At 37.3% G+C, this 22416-nt stretch overlaps 1 protein-coding gene and 1 non-coding gene across 5 annotated transcripts in view; one reads left to right on the top strand and one right to left on the bottom strand.

The window, feature by feature from the left end:
• LOC140141197 (dedicator of cytokinesis protein 7-like) overlaps positions 1 to 22416 on the top strand; it is an 85413-nt gene that overhangs the window by 8010 nt on the left and 54987 nt on the right. For 3 of the 4 annotated variants that reach the window (XM_072162996.1, XM_072162999.1, XM_072162998.1), the window contains exons 5-13: positions 1739 to 1963; positions 3543 to 3687; positions 5560 to 5777; positions 7140 to 7233; positions 11160 to 11322; positions 12290 to 12407; positions 12802 to 13020; positions 13957 to 14058; positions 19978 to 20022. In XM_072162996.1, coding sequence (XP_072019097.1) covers positions 1739 to 1963; positions 3543 to 3687; positions 5560 to 5777; positions 7140 to 7233; positions 11160 to 11322; positions 12290 to 12407; positions 12802 to 13020; positions 13957 to 14058; positions 19978 to 20022 — 1329 coding nt within the window. The remainder of the gene's footprint in view (positions 1 to 1738; positions 1964 to 3542; positions 3688 to 5559; positions 5778 to 7139; positions 7234 to 11159; positions 11323 to 12289; positions 12408 to 12801; positions 13021 to 13956; positions 14059 to 19977; positions 20023 to 22416) is intronic. The other variant, XM_072162997.1, reaches the window with a different exon arrangement.
• Trnat-cgu (transfer RNA threonine (anticodon CGU)) lies at positions 5232 to 5305 on the bottom strand. The gene has a single exon. It is a non-coding gene; the product is annotated as a tRNA-Thr (tRNA).

The following is a 22416-nucleotide window of genomic DNA, read 5'->3' as shown; positions in this document are numbered from 1 at the left end:
TAGTTCTTCAATTGTTTTAGATATTGATTCTATATTTTATGGGCTTTATTTTGATACCAAATCATATTTTCTTTCAATGGTCCCTTTAAGATCTAAGAAATAGATAGAAATTTTCCATTTTTCACTGAAAGACCAAGCCCAATACTTATAGGCCCCATCAGCAATGTTCAATTTTGGGAGTCCAGTATACCTAAGAAATCAGTTTTATTATCAAACGCTGAAAAAAAGCCGACTCAAGGTGAATGTGAAGTTAATTGAGTGTTTTGCAGAAAGTAATAAGGGAATTAGCTAGTATTCTGTCGGTCGGTGTCACGTCACTTCCGGTTGATGATGTTCGAGTGAAAACAAGTCCCTGATTCGATTTTTGTTGATGATTTCTGTCATTGGTCAATGTTGGTGTAATGTAAATTTTGATCGCAAATAGTCAGTGGAATCAAACAACCGTTTCTAAGTCTTCAGAGTGAAAGAAACTTACTTGATTTACCGCTTATATACTGACAAACTTAAAATTAAATTCCATGGTCGAAAGTGTCGCTTTTTCCGAAATTGAATGTCACTCCAGCAACATCGCTATGTAGCCTCCTTCACAGCCGGTTTCTGTTGTTCACAACAAACCGTGAGCCACATGCAGTTTGGGCCCGAGACTAGAGATAGCCCGGATGTCCGACCGACAGAATACAAATAGTAACGGTCTATGACTGTGATGGTCAAAATATGATCATGAGGTGAAAGATGGATTGATCCATTCTTGATAATATTTTGACCATTACACAAATTTAAGACAATTAATATCTGTTTAATATCACTCATACATTAAATACTATTCTTAGTCAGTGGGAGTGGTCTAGTTCGTAGACACATTTCTGATTGGACAATCGCATGATTTCGGTGCCGTCTATCAGGCCGAGACGACCCCACGCCATCATGCGTCTTGATAATGCGAACTTCAGCGTGTAGAGGTGCGCGTATGTATCGCGCTGGATGCGTAGACTAGTGCGAATACGCGAACGCGCTTAGCAATACGCCGCAACAGAATACGTGAAGTTGTAAACAAGTTTCGTTCATTTTATAATGAGGGAGTTTTTATGACGGTAGCTTAGTTTTTGCTTAAAAATTTGTTTACAGTTATTAAAATAATATTTAACTGATTAAGAATGAGAATAACGATAGAATTTTTATTTTGCCTATCCTCTACCTATGCTGCCGCATCCACTACTCAAAATATTGGACCTGCCTGTCGCTCTATCACACGGTAGAGGATAGGCAAAATAAAAATTCCTATCGCTTATTCTCTAATTTAAGGGTAGAAGATGTATTTTTCAACATAACAACTAAGTCGGAGGGTATAAGAGTCAGCGCATGGCCTGGTGCACGCGTAGTCGCGTACCACATGGCAGTACTGTGACAATGTGATGATAAAAAGTATCATACGGAGAGGCTGATGGTAAAACTGTTAAATGGGCAATTACCAATGAACTGTGATATAATAAAGTTAAAACAAAGTAAAGTGTTCATGTACTATAGTCTGTCTTAACTCAAGTTGAGAGAGTAACCCCATGTTGGATTTCGCAGTGGCACATTTAAATTGCGCACACTAGCGTAATCCCGTGGGCGTATACACACACATAGAAAGGCGATTTGTCTGTACGCATGTGACGCAACCGCGTAAAATCCAACATTGCGTTACTCTCAACTTGAGACGAGATACACTAAAAACATTGTCTCTCTTTTATCTTAGATCTCAGAGAATTTTTACTTTGACTTAAACACTGAGAACATTAAGAGCATGTTGAAGCCTCATCTAGGCTATCCGGATGTCTCATCTTTAGCCAGATCAGCGCTCTTCTCCATCACATACCCATCTAGTGATGTCTATATTGTCATCAAACTAGAGAAAGTCTTACAGCAAGGAGATATTACAGAGTGTGCTGAACCGTACATGAAGGAGGGTGATAGTTCCAAGGTATGTACAGTTAGGCCAAGAAAAAAAATTGTTTGCTTGCCATCCAGTGGGATTTTTGGGGTGGGTCTGTCAGAATAATATTTATTTTTTTAATGACTCACTACTGTATAGGCCTGTAAGCAATGAACATTGGTCATGTGGGAAAATACATACTTCACTTCAGACCTTCAATACGCAAGATACACCATAGAAATTGGTTCAATTAGTACGCCTGCATGCTTACAGGTGTAAGACGCCAAGTTTATTGGAAACATTGATGCAGGAATGGATAGTTATAAATGTTATAATGAGTTTGCAGTAATGGTTTTCTTCTTAAGAAAAATGTTGTTGGCTAAATTTAGCTTTGAAATGAAATTTAGACACAGAAAAAGTAATAAAAAAACCATTAAAATTATAAACTAAAAACTGGAAAAAAAAGGGCCGACCCTGATTTTGGCCAATTTTGGGTCGGCACAATTTTTTTTTTGCCTTATGCCGATCCCACAGATTGAAATATTAATTCTCTGCACCATCAGGCTATTTCAGGTAAAATTCATATACCCCTATGGAAGATGTGACCTTAATCTCCCATGCAGGGGGTGTAGATTTCAAATGGAGTCATCCCTTCAGGTAACCCCATTTTGAAATACACACTCCCTGTGTGGGGGATTAAGGTCATGTCTTCCATAGGGGGTGTATGGATTTCAACTGGAATAGCCCTTTTGTGTCACAAAATTCAATTCAATCCAATTACAGATCAGTTCAAAATTCAATTTGATGAAATGCAACTCGTGTTTTTTTTCCCATTAGGTTTCAAGTTTCAGCGACTAAATAAATACAACACATATTAAATTTAGAAGATAGCCTTTATTTCTTCATCCTGGCAAGGTGTTACATAATGCGAGACACAAATAATGTTTGCAGAAACACAGAAATTAGATCAATGGCATAGATTTCATTTTGACATGGGGGATGGGGTTGGAAAAAAATTCTTTTAAGTATAGTGAATCCAGCACCTTTTGTTGACAGAATAATTTTGCCATTTTGATGCTAAACTGATGAAATATGGTGCAAGAGTTGTATAAATTTGTGTGAAGCATGCCAAAATTTGGATTTTTTGGGCTAAAATGGCCAAATATGAGGTCAGAAACCCACATACAGGTGTCAACATTTGGGGTGTAGATGATTGTATGGATCATCCCCTGGCAAAATATTGGGGGGGGGGATTTATCTCCCATCCCCCCGGGATCTACGCCTATGAATTGGATGCATGTCATTCTATACCATATTCATTGACATAGGCCGACTTTTGAAATTTTAAAGTTGGTCTACCAATACAGTCATATTCACTTTCACATATTCACTTGCAATGCTGATGGGTTATTATGTTCTGGCCTACAGTGGTCATCATGTGTGCTGCTCCAGGAAAGTTAGAAACACAATCAGGACTTGGACATAGCGCTGCAGCTATTGGAAGGGTAACATTTTGTTTGGAGCGGTAAATTTTATGATCCACTTGTCTGATTGGTGAGTAACAAAAAAGTTCAAGTTCCATACCCGAGTCTTAATTTCTTTGAATTATCTCTATCTTTGATTACAGCATGTGGAGAAGGTTAAGGCTAATGCTAAGTACTGTTGCGATAGACTAGGTACCTATAGGATGCCCTTTGCTTGGACTGCTGTACATCTGATGCATATCATTAATGGTGCTAGTAGCCTGGACAGGAACAGTGATGGTGATCTAGGTGAGCAAACTGATGTTTCGGTAAATCTCATAATTCCTTGCGGTTAGACCCCACATGTCGTCATTTGGCGTCACGCTGACTTGCAACGCGCAGCAACGATGTTCGCTAAATGATGTGCGCATCGGCGTGACGTCAAATGATGACGTCTGGGTCTGATGCAAGGAATTATGGGATTTACGGAAAGGTCAAAATGGTGTTGTCATCGTTATTTTACAGAAGTTCCAAATAATGTTAGAGTATGTTAGATCCCTGGGCAGGGCACTCAAGTTTGGTTTGGATAGAGGTGTGCACTGAGAATTTGAAAGGGGACCATCAATATAGCAATTTTTCAAGAAATTTGGACGCATCGATATACCAAAAATATATCAAATTTAACAAGTTTCTACACATTTTTGGTAATGACCAATCCATATATCAAAATTGTCCTAGGAAAAGGGGTCATATACCCAAAGGCAAAAATGTGACCCATGTAGGCGGCACATCCCCTGTACTCAGTACTCTCGGGGATTGGACCTCTACTATTATCCAAACAAGATAAATAATTGATCTTTTTCTAACGGGACAAGAACTATTTCTTGGCCAATGAGTTATACCAGTTGAAATCCATACACCCCAAATGGAAGACGTAACCTTAATCTCCCACAGAGGGAGTGTGAATTTTAAATGGGATTACATGCAGGGCATTAGCCAGGTTTTGAAAGTAGAGCGTCCAACCCAGTCCGGGATTCTGGAAGAGCGTCGCCAATGGCCGAAATCCGGCTATTCACCAATTAACAAGCTTAAATAAAATGGCGACCATCGAAGGCCATACTTGCGAAAACGCATATAATAAAGTGCTTTTAGAGGCTTCTAACAGTGGTTTGTAACATTCAACATGATTGTATATCGCAAAAGGCTGTTTTTATACGGCCTCGCGGACGGCTTTTGTAGGCCGTCCATTCTCATGACAGGTCGTTCAAATGACAGCCGGACGGGTCTCTAGCTAAAGCTTTGGTTACATGAATTGGTGACTCCATTTGAAATTCATCCTCCCTGTGTGGGCGATTAGGGTCATGTCTTCCATAAGGGGTGTATGGATTTCAACTGGAATAGCCCATTCAATACAGTAAACAGGTCAAGCAAACGAAAGTAATAATTATTATGATGCAATTTTATCAGTTTTGCTGTCGAGCAATGATTAAAGGAGGAAATAGGAAAAGTGATCCCACCCGGGAATTGAACCCAGGACCTCTGGTTTACGAAAGTAATAATTATTATGATGCAATTTTATTAGTTTCGCCGTCGAGCAATGATTAAAGGAAGAAATAGGAAAAGTGATCCTGCCCAGGAATTGAACCCAGGACCTCTGGTTTACGAAAGTAATAATTATTATGATGCAATTTTATTAGTTTCGCCGTCGAGCAATGATTAAAGGAGGAAATAGGAAAAGTGATCCTGCCCAGGAATTGAACCCAGGACCTCTGGTTTACGAAAGTAATAATTATTATGATGCAATTTTATTAGTTTCGCCGTCGAGCAATGATTAAAGGAAGAAATAGGAAAAGTGATCCCGCCCGGGAATTGAACCCAGGACCTCTGGTTTACGAGACCAGCGCCTTAACCACTTGGCCACGGGAGCTTCATGATTGGGTAGACTGGGAATTCAACCTATAAGTGGTCACTTAACCCTACCTCCTTTGTGCAAGTCATCCCAATGTGCCTCTGGCTTGACAAGCGTAAAATAGAACCGTCCTCACTGTAGAGGAACTTAATATGAAAAACAGTGCCATTTTCCACAAAAATTGCATCATAGTTTGCTTAACCCCGTTGGCAAAAAAGCACTGTTTTTCATGTATTAAATAATTACTTATTGATCCTGTTTAATTGATATAGAGAAGCGCACCAGCAGCATGGAACTTGGCCGTAAGTCAAGCTCCAAAGAAGGTTCAAATTATGGGTCCTTACCGCGCAAGAACTTGGAAGTATCAGGGAGTGGTACCCTCAAACGGAATGGCTCTGAGAGGAGGAGTTTCTACAGAGTGGAAGAAGACATGTCTCATCTGCAGACGTTTCATCCAGTAACTATCACAGTGTCTAGTTTCTTTAAACAGGTAAGAAACTTACTTATTTTCTTGTCAGTGCACTCTCTGATTGATGGTCGGCCTTTAATGCACAACTAACGCGTATATATACGCATTCACACACTCTGAGTACCACTTAAAATCCAAAGTTCAATGTGTACAAAATCTTGAAAATGTTTGAAAAATATTTCTCTTCTCTATCATTTCATTCATGTTATCAAACAGTGCAGAAGTCAGGATGTCAAAAATTCTTAAAGAAAAAAACCCCAACTTTTTTTGGAATTTTCAGAATTAGAGTCAGTATTGTTTTTTTGTACAGTAAAAACTTTTTTCTCAGATTTTCAAGATCAGGGTCAGTTGGGTGAGGACAAGCAAATGTGTACATACATATCAAACGATGCACTTGTCGGCTGCTACATGTGTCTCATTTCACATAATAACTAGGAATAAATACCAGACTCATCTCTGAAGTGGAAGTCACTTCAAATCATCCCCAAGTCACAGCTTTAAGGAATGTTCTCTGTATTACTCAACCATGTGACTAGGGATGATTTGAAGTGACCTCAGCTTCGAAGGAGTCTTGTATTTATTCTTAGTTAACATGTGAAATGAGACATATGTAGCAGCTGACAAGTGCATCGTTTTGATGTGGATGTACACAAATAATAATTGTCTGCCTAAACTTGTCCTGTGTCAGTCTGTGTCTTGCTCTTCTTTGTCCTTGTCTATTAACTTAACTCGCGGGAGGGAGGAGAATGATCATGTTTCAAGAGCCTTGCTCTTGTGATCATCCTACCATTGTATTAATTACTATTGCTGTTCTTTATTATATGTTCTTTGGTGAAATAAACTTGAATTATTATTATGGTGGAGGGGTATGACCACAAATAGATTTTTAGTCTGGGCTGATATTATTTCCAGATTTCCAATTATTTTTATATTTAACAATTATGGTTTTCTCACCTTTTTTGTGTTGAAATAAATAACCAATCTTAGAACTTGCTGTCTTTTGTCCCTGGGGACAAAAATAATAATTAAGATGTGAGATAACTGTTGCTGATGTAAGGCCAATTTAAAGATGCTGGTAATGATTACATATTTTACTTGCCTTCTTTGAGTTCATTCATACAGGATGAGTAAAAAAAGTCCTTAAATGTTCAGTCAGGTTCTAAACTAAAGATGGTATCTTTGCCCCAATTACACTTTTTTTTCACTCACCCTGTATTTTCTGTGGTTGTTTTCTTCCTCCTATTATTGCAGGAAAGCGATAGATTGACAGATGAAGATTTGTTCAAGTTCCTGACTTAAAATTGGCATCTTTGCCCCATTTGCACTTTTTTTTTCACTCACCCTGTATTTTCTATGGTTGTTTTCTCCCACCTATTATTACAGGAAAGTGATAGATTGACAGACGAAGATTTGTTCAAGTTCCTGGCAGATCTGAAGAGACCAACATCAGTGCTCAAAAGGCTCAAATGTATTCCAGGTACCAAATGATTAGGAGTTTCTCTCAGTCTTTTAAAAAAGTTCTTTTAAAGGCTAAATTTTGCTTTGTGATGTACACAATTACAGCAGGCATGATAATTTTCAGGATTTTGCCTGAATTCAGGTAGACTATGCCATAGTCGATTTTTGATAAATAAAAGCATGTTATTAATGTTAATCTTGATAAAAGCATTTAGTTGAACTCGAAATTATACTGATATTTATTACATCAAAATACTAGTTTAAAATTGTTATGAAAAAGTTTATATAATTATATTAGTGACAGTAAAAAGTAAAGTGTCGTGAGGCTTATATTATTGAATGCAACATATCATAATGGCATAATTGTATTGGCACTTCAATACTGAACAATTCTGATTTTAGAATCTGCCAGTTTATTAATCGCGAAATTCCATGTTAAAAATAGACTATGGAATTTCAATTTTAAACTGGATTTTGAACGGGCAAAGTTCCTAACACTCACACTGTCAATCATTATTATGTTTTCAGAATCTTAGTCCCTATGTGAGGGCACAGTGGCTCAGTGGTTACGGCCTTGGACTCATAATCTGAGAGCTTGCTTTACGTGCGTGGGTTCGAGTCCCCGTCACGCCACCGTGTTGCGTCCTTGGGCAAGGCGCTTTGTCTCGCTTGCTTCACCCCACCCAGGTGCAATGGGAAGCTGTTAGGGGTAGTCACAGTCGTTGTACTGATGAACCCTGCGCCATTTGTAGGCAGCAAACGTGGTTCCGACATATTCTAATAACGGCGGAATAAATGTAAAGCGCTTTGAGGCTGTTTACGGCATAAAGCGCTATATAAATATCTACATTTATTTATTTATTATACTTTGTACAGAGCTGAAGAGCCCGATTTTTTCACACACTTGGACGCTATTTTTTCAAAACCGGGGCTGTTTTTCATATGCTCATACCCAAATATTTAGCGTGAACATTTTAAATTTTAAATTTCCGCCAGTGTACGCTTAGCTTAAAGACCAATTGTATGGGGACCATAAATTGCATAAATGAGACTATCGTACCGCCCTTAGTACCGTGTGCAAATTATGTTATTGAAAATGAAAATAAAATTTAGCTGTCAGCCAGCCAGCGCGGCGGCGACGGCTCTCTTAGCGACAGAGAATTGTCCAAGGATTCCAGGCACGAAAATGCAATGTAGCATTTTTTTAATTGTTTATAAAGATAAACAAGAGTGCTTTGGTGAAATTTCTGTGACAATAGTAAAGTAAGTTGTGAAACCGGCCCGAAATCTCAATGTGAACAGCTTCCGAATTCGGCACCTTCGCCGTTTTTCGGGTTAGAAAATGAACCAAAATTATCCAATTTCCTGACAAAACCTGAGGATTTCTATCTGTCAATGGGTTTTTTCGAACTACCATGACTACTAGAAGACTCAACAGGCATGACAGGGTGTGTGATTAGCACAAACACATTAGGGTTTTGGACCGAAATGGAAGATAATCATAATTGTAAGTAAGCTTACAACATGATGATCATGCATGAGATGGACATGTCATGTGATATGGTTTGTCAAAATTATTATTGAGGAACCGTTTTGCGTGAAATTGAAAATGTTGAAGACTGCACTTTAGTTTGTTTTGTATCCGGGGTCCATTTCACTCTGCGAATACATAGTCGTAACTTTACGAAGGGTCCTTGTTCAGTAGGCAGACCTATCAATCATGCAATCATAATAATTTTACCGGTACTTTATTATGTATGATTATGTGACACTGCATTGAAAGTTACGATGGCTTTCTAATCTTAGACGTAGGAAGTTACGAAGAGCTACGAAGCGTCGTAAATGTTGGTGTATGAACCCCTGGATGTAAATTGACATTCTAGTAATAGCGGCCTAGTAGTAGACAAGTCTTATAAATGTTACGGAAATTTCTGGATTCTGGAAATGGGGCAAAAAATAAAATCCGAAATGTAGGCCAATTTTTTTTTAGATTTGTTTTCACTGTAGGGCCTACGTTACTTGATTTTGACTATAAAAAAAAAATGTAAATTAAAAAAAAAAAAAAAATTAATTAAAATTAAAAACATTATTTAATGTAAGATTCTGAAAACATAGTAATGATAAAATAGGATGGTTTTTTTCACCCAATACTACAAATTAATTGGTCTCACTATGAGTTTTAAAATATTGGACTCGACTTCGTCTCGCCAATATTTTAAAACTCATAGCTCGACCAATTAATTTGTAGTATTGGGTTCAAACCATCCAATTTTATATCATACTTGTTTATCAATCAAATTTAACCGCAAGCAAATACCATGTGTACCATGTAGTTATTAATGGTAATGACAGGTACCCGCAGGATTTAAACCATAACGAGATCTGGGCGACCAATCACAAGCCAGATCCATTTAAAGATGCATTACATCATGGCCAATTTTAGTAGGCCAGATTTCGACAATCTCATCCATAGAAGCTCATAGACAGCCGTGTTAAGCATGAAAACCACAATCCAAAGTCAGTAGTCCACTTGGGAAGCTAACAAACAGAGGGAGTAGGGTGACTGAAAAGATCAGATGTGAAAATCTATCAATTGTGCACACATTAATTAAATCAGAGTTTTAAGCTTAAATACAATATCCAGAGTATGCACAATGGGCAAGTGGACTACGGGGTAGTCTAGAATTCAGGCAGTTTTGTTGTTCACATTTACAGTTACATTTTTCAGTCTGTTTTGGGCCTTTTTGGTCGAATTCACAAGTTTTTTCAGGCGGTTTCCAAAAAAAGCCATTCTCATGCCTGATTAAATGCCCTCAAATGTTTTTTTTTAAATTCAGATTTTTATACGATTGTAATGTACTTGAATAAATTAACATACCCTGCAAAAAACAAGGCTTTAAGTGCTGTAATCGTGATATTTTGCATGTAATGCGCTATGTGTGTGAGTGGAGGGGGTGTAACAAACCAAGTATATTAAAACTTTTGTATTGCCCAAGCTAAAAATTAAAATTGTTCAGTTTCTGGATTTTGATTTGAATTGATTTGATTTGATATGTTCGGGTTTGACAAATAATCCAAGAAAGCCGCAATGAAGCTAATTTCCGTTGGAGTCCATTTGAACACTGGGACGGGTTGGGAACTACTCAACTGAATGCAAGCTACTTTTATTTTAGGCTACTGCATTTATTTTCCTTTCCTTTTGTGTATAGGTCAATGTAAGGAAATTTAAAAACAAGAGAAACAGTTCAAAATTTGCAAAGCATAAAAAAATAATTGTGCAAAAATGTCCACTTTTACAGTATAGGTATAATAATGGCTCTTTTGTACATGAGACTAACAGCTAATTTGTCCCCTCCGATGGACGGAATTCTCTCATGGTCCAAAACTCTAAATTCCCCACATGTGGGGAGAGCGGAAGTCTGAATTCAATCTACAGAGGTTGTCAATTAATTTCAGACTTTTCCACCCCAGGGGATCAAACCCAGGCCCTCACACACTAGAAGCAAGAACTCTAACCACTAATCCATGCTCTTCCATGAATGCTGGTGGTACATGTATAGTATGATCAGGCTAGCTAAACATACCTTTATCTTTGCCTTATCAATAGAGGTGAGAATCCTGTTGTGAATACTCAACCACAAATCCCCAAGCAACCCCCTGGAGGCACTTACCAATTAACAGTTTTCATTTGACATACAAGGCACAAGTTATCTGTGCAGAACATTTGATTTATCATAAAAATGTGCCAGAGATTACTCAAGCTGTGAATCTGACCAGCGGGGGCAATTATCAATTAGCGACCAATTAGTGGTTTTGACCCATTTCTGTTTAGATAGAGTGATAAGAGTATACTGTCATTTGGTCCCCATTTGTGACAATTATATATGGTGGATTTCCAAGCTATTCTAGATTTTTTCATTATTTGTGTTTAATTTGTTTCTTCAGGTTCTTTGAAGCTGGACATCTCTCCCATACCAGAGAATCCACCCTATTGTTTGACCCCTGACCTCCAGCAGGTAGAGCCATACCCAGATCTCAGGACTCGGCCAACCAGAGAGATACAGGAGTTTCCTTCTAGAGATGTTTATGTGCCTCATAACACATACATGTGAGTAGTTCTCAATTTCTGAAATATTGTAAAACTTGGAATCATAATTATTACCAGATGGGTGCAGGTTAGAAATGCAGTTCCACTGATTTGGCTGCGCAAACAATCTGGCGACAGACAACAAAGGTTTATTCCTTGAATAAGTTCATCAGGTCTGTCTTTGGTAAATGTTTTACAAATCTAATAATTTACTCGCGTTTGAGGTGTTTCATCTTCCGATCTTAAGACAATGTGGATATCCTAACTGGGCAATTGAAAAAATCAAACATCAGATTCAAGATAAGACCAAAGCGAAAAAGAAAGCAAAGGACAAAACAATTTCAATGTCAGAGATATATTTAAATCGAGACGGGGTTGTGAGGAAATATGTGTTAAAAGCGTGGTAACCACAAAAAAAAGTATGTACGATCGTATGAGCATTGTTAGGCAAAAAAAAAAAAAATTGTTGTGTTGCCCAAGTGGGAAAATGGGAAATTTGGGGCGGACGGTCAGATTTCTTTTTTCTTTCTTTCTTTTTTTTTTTTAAGCCTTCAGTTTTTAAAAATCCCCTCAAATATTAAAAAATGCTTCTTCAATTAGGGGACATTTGTCAATTTTGACTTCTGGATACCTGTTAGACATCAATTAAAGACTAGTCTTTCAATTAATTTTAAGTGAAAAACATGAGTTTTTGAACAAATCTGAAAAAATCAACATTAAAAAAAAATAAAAAAAATGCGACCCCGATTTTTCAGGATTTAGGGTCGGACGGTAGAGGGCAACACAACAATTTTTTTTTGGCCTTATACTCATTTTTTGCTTCTCATATCAAAATTGCAGGAACAATGCAACTCTTTTTAGAAACATATTGTTTTAATGGTAGGCCTTGAATGCCCTGGATGTAAGAAAGGAAAAAGAATATGCTATAATCCGTCCACCCACCTTTAATAAATATGTGCTTTGATGTTTATTTGTTGGTTTGTTTCAGAAATACACTGTATGTGTATCCCAAGTGCCTCAACTTTTCCAACCGAGCTGGATCGGCTCGTAACATTGCTGTCAAACTACAGTTTATGGCGGGTGAAGACCCGACTACAGCTCTACAGGTAATTAAAAAAGAAAGAAAAAAAAGCGCAGTGATTTATTAAGCCTATCGCACGGTCATCTCGAAATGAGATTCTACCTGCAAAGTGTGTGTACGTATGCCTGTCAAACGTGTGCTTTAATTGCGCGCGTGCTTTGCCTTCTGGCGCATTGCTAGAAAAGCGCGAGAAACAAAAATGCACTTTTTGTGCATTCATTTGCAGGGAGGACCTCGATTTGGTAGCAAAATGGCAGATCCATGCAAAGGGTGAATAGTGTGCTATGCATGGGCATAAGCCCAAAAGCCTCACATCTACATTGTGCATGTGTTAAAAGAGGTCAAATGAGAGAAGAAATGTGCTTCATTCATATTAATTTCTTTGATGAGGCATGTATTATTGTCATTTGATCTTGCAGTGCATTATGGGTAAGTCCAGCTGTCCGGAGTTCTCCCGTCATGCGTACTCTGCCGTCACATATCACAACAGATCACCAGACTTCTACGAGGAGATCAAGATCAAGCTGCCAGCTGATCTTGATGACAGACATCATCTGCTGTTTACCTTCTATCACATCAGTTGTCAGACCAAGAAAGATGCTAAGGATATCCCTGTGGAGACGCCAATTGGATACACTGTAAGTAAACACCTCAAGAAACATTACATTACTTCTGCCTTGGATAAAGTGTGCATTTTCACTAAAAACCTCAAAAAACATTACATTACTTCTGCCTTGGGTAACATGTGTATTTTCACTTAAAACCTTAAGAAACATTACATTACTTCTGCGTTGGATAAAGTGTGCATTTTCACTTAAAACCTCAAGAAACATTACATTACTTCTGCCTTGGATAAAGTGTGCATTTTCACTGAAAAATTCAAGAAACATTACATTTCTTTTGCCTTGGATAAAGGGCATTTTCACTAAAAACTTCAAGAAACATTACATTACTTCTGCCTTGGACAAAGTGTGCATTTTCCCCTATAGTTAAAGACAGAATGAAAAAAGACTAGTTTTGCGTCTCACATCATCTGTCAATCAAACTTGGGCATGGTTTGTTTACAAGTATTGTGATGATTGAGTTCCTTAACATGGCGGTAAAAAAATAGTGACTTTATTTCCACTCTGTTGGGAAACATTAATTGGTGGTTGAAGTTACTTGAAATGATCGTTATTGGTTACTTTGTTTAAGGGTAGACTAGGTATTGTTGGTCGAAGCAATCAAAACAATTGATTTTTTCATTATCTAAATCAATATATTATTGAAAAATAACACTTTCATGTTTTGCAAAATTTCATTCTACAAATCATATACTTGAAAACTTGCTTGATTTATTGTTGTGAATTTACAAAAGTGTTCTTGTTTTAGCCCTCTTTACAACATAACTCAAGAACCACAGGACCTACAAAAGTGTGTCTGTGATATTTGAATTCTACACACTCGCCATTAAATGATCAATGCAATTTTTGCCAAAGCTCACTTCCATTCGCAAGATACTGTGAACTACCAAATCGCAACAGTTTAAAATAGTTGCTAACCTTAAATCTTTTTCTTTGTGTTAATTTCTTCAGTGGCTTCCGTGCATGAAAGATGGCCGCCTAGTGGCAGGTGATTTGCATCTTCCCGTTTCCATGGATATGCCGCCAACAGGGTACTCCATGCTTAGCCCAGAGGTAAGTAAGAAGAAAAGGTTTAATCAAATATTTTAATTTTGTGATTTGTCGACGGTCTTACTTTGATAAAAATGACGCAAATTCAGCAGATTGCCAAACTCTGATCAAAGATCGCTTATCATTTGAGGTTTTATGTTCAGATGGTAAATTATTTTGTTGCCGAGTTGCCAAGGATAGAAAAATCAACCTAGAACAGGATTGGAATCTGCCTGGATCCTCTGATACTCTGGACCAGTGATTTTGGTCCCGGGTTCAAAGCCAGGATGCGGTTGATTGTTCCTCCATTTGGCAACTTAGGATAAAGAGTAATGTGCAATCATAACATTTAATATTGAGTACTTTGTAAGTGTTGTTCACCACTATGATTAATTTGTTGTTAAAATCAATATAATATTGTTTACCCGTAATGTTTATTTCTAGAAATACAGGAGGAATCAGATTGGGTTATTCTAGTTGTGACCTTAATCTTCCACACAGGGAGTGTGAATTTTAAATGGGCTTACCTGAATGGGTGACTCCATTTGAAATCTACACCCCCTGTGTGGGAGATTAAGGTCTTGTAATCCATAGGGGTGTATGGATTGAAATGAGAATAATATTCAACAGATACTGCCTTTTGAGGAGAGCGAGAGCAATCGCTCTCTAATGCTCTCCTTATATCTGATATAGGAGAGTAATTTTAGCTCTCCTTAGTTGACCATTCTCTCCTTATATTGTATTGTAAATGCTCTAAACAGCTCTCCTTAAAGGTCCCTGAAGTGCTATTTAATGCTGGCGGCTCCTGAAGAGCTATCTAATGCTCTCCTGCAAATTCCAAAAGGTAGTCCCTGAAATCTGGGTTGCCATGGTATATATACGATCAAAAAACCAGTTTTGCAGCTGAATTGATTCATATAGTCATGTGAGTGCAAGAACATTTTGAATAGATGCCTTGTGTATTAAAGAGCTTTGTTTGTGCAACACAAGCAGCACACCCTGCTAATACCACAATGTTGTAAAATGTTGTAACAATGTTGTTACAACTTAACAATGTTGTTCTGTGACAACGTTGTGATATATGACATTGTGTGAAGATTGTAATTTCTCTGTTGCATTCTCTGATGACCATCAAAACATTCTGTGTTCTTATTTTGACACTTTTTTGGACCATTTGTATTTCATAATGAATAGGAAGTTGATTCATGGTAACTTTGCAAAAGGCAGCTATTGCATTAGCTATTCCATTTAAAATCCACACTCCCCTTGTGGAAGATTTAGATAAAGTCTTCCACAGAGGGAGTATGAGTTTTGAATAGAATAGACAATTGGGTAACTTCCATATTCACTCCAGTTGTGGAAGATAATAGTAAATACAGGGGGAGTATGTGTTTCAAAATGATCAACTCTGATCAATTACATTTGAAAAACATACTCCTCCTGTAGAATATATTTCCAAAACCAACTTAGACAGGAATAAATAATATATTTTGTCAGAAGTATGAACATTAAAGCTTACCATATTAGGGCCACCCCTGTATTTTGAGCACTGGGTGGTATTTGCACAAAATAATCATACACATCATGGTGTTAGTATTGGGCACTTCCATTTGAAATCCATACTCCACCTGTAGAATATTTAGCTAAAGTCTTCAATAGATGGAGTATTGGTATCAAATAGATAGAATAGACAATTTGGTAAATTATAGGTAAAGCCATATACAGGTAGAGTATGGGTGTCAAAATAATGAACCCTAGCCAATTGCATATGAAAAACATACCAGGTGGTGGAAGATTTTGCTCAAGGGTGGTCTGTGTGGTCTTAACCCTGGAATTATGGAAACTTTTGGGCCTCATAACTGCTAAATTGTTGTTATAGAGAATATAAAATTATACATTTTAAGAATGGCAAAGACTTGATGAATTCATCTGTGAGGTCAAATTTGGCCAAAATATGCTCATTTTTGGAGAAAATCCCCCAAAATGTTGTTTTTTTCACCCAAAATTTTTCGGACAAAAATTGGGTAAAAATTTGTATTTATTTTTTATTAATTTTTAAAATGAGATAAAAATATCTAGGGCCTTTTTTTATTTTATTTTTTAAATTTTGACCAACTTTGGGAAATTTGCACCAAACATGGTCCAAAAAGATGCCCAATTAAAAAAAAAATCATAAAAAAGCCTGATTTGAGTTGGCTGGTCCTAGATATTTTTATCTGGTTTTTAAAAGTTAATAAAAAATTTTTTACCCAAGAATTATTTTGTTATGTTGTCCGAAAAGAATTAAGGGTTAAGACCACCCTTAAATTGTCCACATGGGTATGGCAGATTTCAAATGGAATAGCCCATTTAACCCCATGAGAACTACCTGCCGATTGGCTAAAAAGAAGTTTTTATTATCAATTGGACCAATCAACAACATTGTTAGAATAATTTCACCACACAAAAATAATTGGGATGAATTATTTGCATAGCTCCATTCTGATTGGTGATTAAAGTGAAGATACCATGTAATTGACCAATCAGAGGCAATGTTAGATCGGCAGGTAGTGCTCAGGGGGTTAATGAATTTCATACATAGATTTATCTCACAATAACATCCTAAAATTGATCATTAAATGTTGTTATTTCACAACACACTTTGTTTTAGTTCATAAGCCCTACTGAAGAAAACCAACTCTATGTAAGTTTGTGTGTCATTGGTAACACATACCACATACACTGCATGGGCTAGACCACATATAATATGGAGTCAATACACACAGCATGATGTAGACCATATTCTAATGATGAGTGCTATCTAGTTGTATCTGCTTCAGTGTGCCTTTTGCTATATCCAGGGATATGTAAGGGAGAAGGCATGGTCAGCATTTGCCTTTGCTATATCCAATGATATATATAAGGGAGAAGCCATAGTCGGCCATGTTTGCATGTCAACCATAATGGGTGAAAATGATTAGCTTCCAGGTTGCCTCACATGTACTCAGTTATTCTTGATGTAGTGCATTCTCCACCATAAAATTATATCTTGCTCTTATAATTAAAGACAGAGATAAAAACAATTTATCGCGTCTGATGTCACTGTCAGTGTCAATTATGATGCTTGATTGGTTTACACAGGTTAATCAGCGCGTAAAAGGAAGACCGATCTATCTGGTGCTGATCGGAGAAAAGGAATAGCAGCAAATGGCGAAAAAATCCGTACTTTTACAAGGCAAAAAGCAGCTTTTGTAGGCATTGTGGTCATGGTGCCTTCACCAAAGAAAGTTTCCTACTATAAATACCTAACTTTTGAGATTGTTTGCATGTCGAAAGGTGCAAAATTAACAATAAGACGCCCGGTTATAAATCCGCGTTCAAGTCATCATCACGACACTTGTAAACAAACCGTGCTCAAGTTTGATTGACAGGTGACGTCAGACGCGATAAATTGTCTTTATTTTTGTCTTTCATTATATCTGTTGCATAATTTTTGATATTAACAAGACATTATCTATTTTGTTTGCAAACTTTTGTATCCCTGAAATTATCTTGAAGCCAAATATTCAAGTATGTTTATGTTGGTCTCCATGCATGATGATTAAAGATGAATATTTTCTCTTATGAGCATGGTCTACCTATATATTGGCTCTAATTCTCCTGTCAAAATTCCTCACATAAATTTCCAAAATCTAAAACATTTGTTCTTCAAGTTTATTCTGATTGGTGAACTTTTAGTTAAATTTTCTCCTAAACTGTTATTAAATCCAAAGATTTACTGAACTGCATGAGTGCCATACATAGTGGCATATTGGGGGGAGGGACAGGCAAGATAATTTTGTTTTCAATGCCGCACAAAGCACATGAACATAACTATGTTAGCCAGGCTAAAAAGAAGACACACATAGCAATTTTGGTTGATTTCTGCCCGATAGATAGTGCTAGCCTCCATGCTAATAACCATTGGTGGGTTGGGGGACCTAATATGCTACTGCCCATCAGACATGTTCTTTTTGCTTTTTAATATCACCATTCATTGTACAAATCTTTGATTTTTGATGATGTATCAGGCCTGATTTTAGTACATTGCACAGGAGGAATCTGATAAAGAATACTGTCCACAGACTGCAGATTTTAAGTACAAGATGAAGAAATCAATATCTGTGTTCTGTCAAATTCTAGGCATTCCTAAATTTTGCAAACTTTTCTTACGTCACATTAGTCTACTTCATGGCCCCTTTTGGAAATTCATCTCACAATGATTGCAAGTTCAGAACGAAAACCGCTCCCATGTGATAAGATATGGTGGGTCACAAGGTCATAATCCAAAGTCAGCAATCCCTTTTTCTCTGGGCAGAGCGGTCACTGTTTTTTTATTTATGGCATAGCTTGTATGAATTGTTTATCAAAAAGGGAATGCAAAGCAGTCTGGGGTCACATCAGAATTTTTTTTATTTCTTGTACACTTTTGAAATCATAAAAATAAGCTTAGTTTGAACCCCATCAGGAATTAGTATTGAAAAAAATGTACAAACAATTTTGACAACTCATACTTTTTGAATGAAGGTGCAGACGACACCTGTTGCAGGTACAGCGGGATATTCCAGTTGAAATCCATACTCCCCTACTGAAGACATGACTTTAATCTTCCACACAGGGAGTGTGATTTATCAAATGAGGTTACTTGAATAGGTGACTCTATTTGAAATATACACCCCCTGTGTGGGAGATTAAGGTCATGTCTTCAGTAGGGGGTGTGTGGATTTCAACAGGAATAGCCTAATTACTTAGCACTCATTTGTGAATATTAATTATTATGTGTATTTGTAGGACAATACCACCACTGAATGGCTGCATTTAGTACATAATTATAGTATTGTATAATGTTACACAATTACACTGTACATTACAGACAACCATTTTTTGTTACTGGTTTGTAAGGGTATCAATTGTGAAGCTTTTGTGTGCAGTTTGTGATGAGGTAATTGTAGAAGACCCATGAGTGAATCCAATATGGTGGATTTCCAATGGCATTACACAGGGCTTTATGGAGAGCTGAGCTCATCGAATTTGCTGTAGAAGTAGTGATGTAGTATTAATTACCATAGCGATGGGTCAAAACTATTTTTGAATGTATTGCCCTGCAGTAGATGTACACCATATCTCTGCATTGCATCATAGATTATCAAAGAATAGGCATAAAGATCTGATCATCTGGACCGTAATAATTTATTCTATAGAAATTTCACATTATGCTCAGTCCATGTTCCACTCACACCTGTACGATTGGTGTCTTTGAAAAGAGCTGTATTGTATTTAATCTATGATTGCAGACATACACAGGCATGACATATGATGAGTACAGCCCGCTTATAGTCCGGGCAATACATTCAGTAATTGTTTTGACCCATCACTATGGTAATTAATCCTGTTACATAGCTAATTCTATGGCAAATTAAATTTCTTGGAATATGTTGTACATGCTTTTATATTTTCCATAAAAATGGTGGTGATCAAGAATGTCCGAAATAAGTGTGTCAACAGTTTGCAATATTAGCTTAACAGCTCACTCATTATTTGAGGGAATACACAAGTACATGACTTGATACAGTGAAAATCTAAAGTTATTTTTTTATTACTTCCGTGGTCCAAGCTGTGCGCCAAGCGTCTACGAGCGTACATGTACACACAGAAGAAATGAACAATCACGTTGATTGGCTGAACAACGCACTTGACAACAAGTCGGGGTTGACCCATTGGTTGTCTGTTCGGCGCGTAGTAGGCGACCTTGTCACTTTTACACGGTCGCAATTCACCAGCGCGTACCCCGACCACGGAAGTAATAAAAAAACAACTTTAGTTGATGTAATGTTGTTACTTAAAGTATTATATCTTCCACATTTTGTTTTATCATTGGTTTTCTGTTATTTCCATGTGTTATGTTTTATGTTTTGCTAATTTTAGATCACAAACCCTAAATCACGGGATGCACATCGCGAGAATAGTTTGGTAGGCAGCTGGTTTGTTTTTGTTTGTTTGGGAATACATTTCAATTTCATTCATTGCAGGGCTCATATTTAAGTTAGTGATCAACTTGCTCGTTAACACAGATTAGGCTGCTCTATTTAAAATCCACACTACCCCTGTGGAAGATTAACTCCAGTCTTCCACAGAGGGGTTATGAGTTTCAAATACACCCCCTGGAGTTTTAATTTCAAATAGGGCTACCTGGATGGGTGAGCCATCTGAAATCTATAATCCCTTTGTGGATGATAATGGTCATGTCTTCCACAGGGGGTGTATGGATTTCAACAAGAATAGCCCATTGGTTGCTAACGAGCAAGTGCCATATTTGAGCCCAGATACGTACAGCTATTTCTCACTAGGATCCACAACATGTTCATCTATCAGGGCACAGTTCTTTAACCCCAATACATTTGCACATTCATTGAATGACCGTAGAAAATTTGGGTACACAAACTCATACTCTGCAACTTGCGGTCAAATTTTGCACTATGATTGTGTAATTGAGGTTATTGAACTATGCCATTGGGATGAGGCCATTGTGGTCTTTAGTGTCTCATAACATATTGTAGGTCTACATTGTGAGTGTTTCAATAGGTTTGTTGGAGGAGAGGTATAAAACTGCATGCCAATTTACAGGATTAGGTCCAACTTCTAAGGAATACTAAGGTATACTAATATTTGGAGCGTCATCAGATTTTTCCATTCTCTGTTGTTATATTATTACCTTTGTTCTTCTGTTCGGTGTCTTTAAGGCTGGACGGAAGAACAAAGCTAATCTGTTCAGCAAAAAAATTCAACTGCATGAGAATAGTTTAAATGCTGTGCTTGTCAACATTGAAAAATGCTTGTGTTAATATGTTCATTGCCCTTGTTGGGTTATTCTGGTTAAAATCCATACACCCCCATTGGAACACATTCATGACCTTAATCTTCCACACAGGAAATGTAAATTTCAATATATACCGCTGTGTGGGAGATTAAGGTCATGTCTTCCATAGGGATGTATGGATTTCAACTGGAATAGCCCATTGCAAGGAGCAGACTATTGTGATGAACAGCTCTTTTCAGAGCAACCATTTCTCACTTAGAGAAGAAGCAATTCACTTATGAGATCTTTTTACTGTAAAGCTCGCTTGATCTACTGACTGTTGAAGTGTCAAAATTAAATTTTACACTTTTCTGCACTCAATACAGCTGCTGTGAAGATATAAGTATTCAAAGATGTACACATTCTTGTGTAAGAATCTTGACTAAAAATCACTAATTTATAGACAAGCAAGTATTTCAAAATTGGCAAAGCATGAAAAATCAGTTGCCCAAAGTGACTACGTTCACAGAACCTCAATGTGCGCAGTGGACAAAGTAGGAATTTAGTTCTGAAGTTGGTTAATCCTGAAAAAGAGGTATAGTTGTATGCTTCCCCAATGGGGAAACCAACGTAACCCTCAATATACATTATGTTATACTTGTCATAATCAGTTATAACTAGCTTTGTCCAACATTGTGCAATAACATATTGCGCAATAACATTGTTGAATTAATTGCTCATAACTGTGTCCTTGGTGTTGTGAAATAAGAAACTAAACCACAACTCATATTCTTAATTAAGTTATAATTTCATAACCAAATTGCCAGAGAAAATGGCAGACATGGTTGCTAGGAGATTAATCACAGGACTCAATCAATGGCAGCACCAGGATTCTTTTGGGGGGCCTTGGGGAGGGGGATGGGGGAGGGGGAGGCAAACAAGGACAGTGGTGTTGGACAGTTTCGGCCTAAAAGAGGAAGCCCCGCTTTTGGTTCAAGTTAAGTCGAGGTTAAAATTTATCCATGTGAATTCTGTTCTGTCTGACATCAAAGTAACAGGTGTAAGTCAGTTCTGTGGCAAACTGGTAAAGCAGGGCTTCCTCTTAAAGAGTGGACAGTTTCCTGATTTCTTATTTTAACAGGGTTGGGGAGGGAGGTGGTAAGGAGGGAGGGGATGCCCCCATACCTCCCCTGGTACTGCCACTGATTGCAATAACAGGAGCCTTTCCTAAAAAACATGGTAGATAAATAACCATTATAATTAACTCATTCCACTTACATGTCATATACCAAGCCAGCATTACATAAACAAAACAAAACAATTTTATCTGTTGATAAAATGAGAAGATAATATGTGATCAAAATAGTGTTTTAATGAAAGATTGCCTATGTATAGACTGACATGAACAAAATATACAGCGCACAATAAAGTATCAAAACACTCAAAACAAAAGCAATATCTTAAAGACACTAAACCTATGAAGAAGCTTGTCAATCGATGGAGAATTTTGTCTTGAGTATTTTGATACCTAAATCGGCACATTGCTACTTCATTTTCCCAACTTATAC

The sequence above is a fragment of the Amphiura filiformis genome, chromosome 19 (genome assembly GCF_039555335.1).
Source record: "Amphiura filiformis chromosome 19, Afil_fr2py, whole genome shotgun sequence".
In the NCBI taxonomy this organism is placed as follows: domain Eukaryota; kingdom Metazoa; phylum Echinodermata; class Ophiuroidea; order Amphilepidida; family Amphiuridae; genus Amphiura; species Amphiura filiformis.
This window is presented reverse-complemented; position numbering and strand designations above follow the sequence as displayed.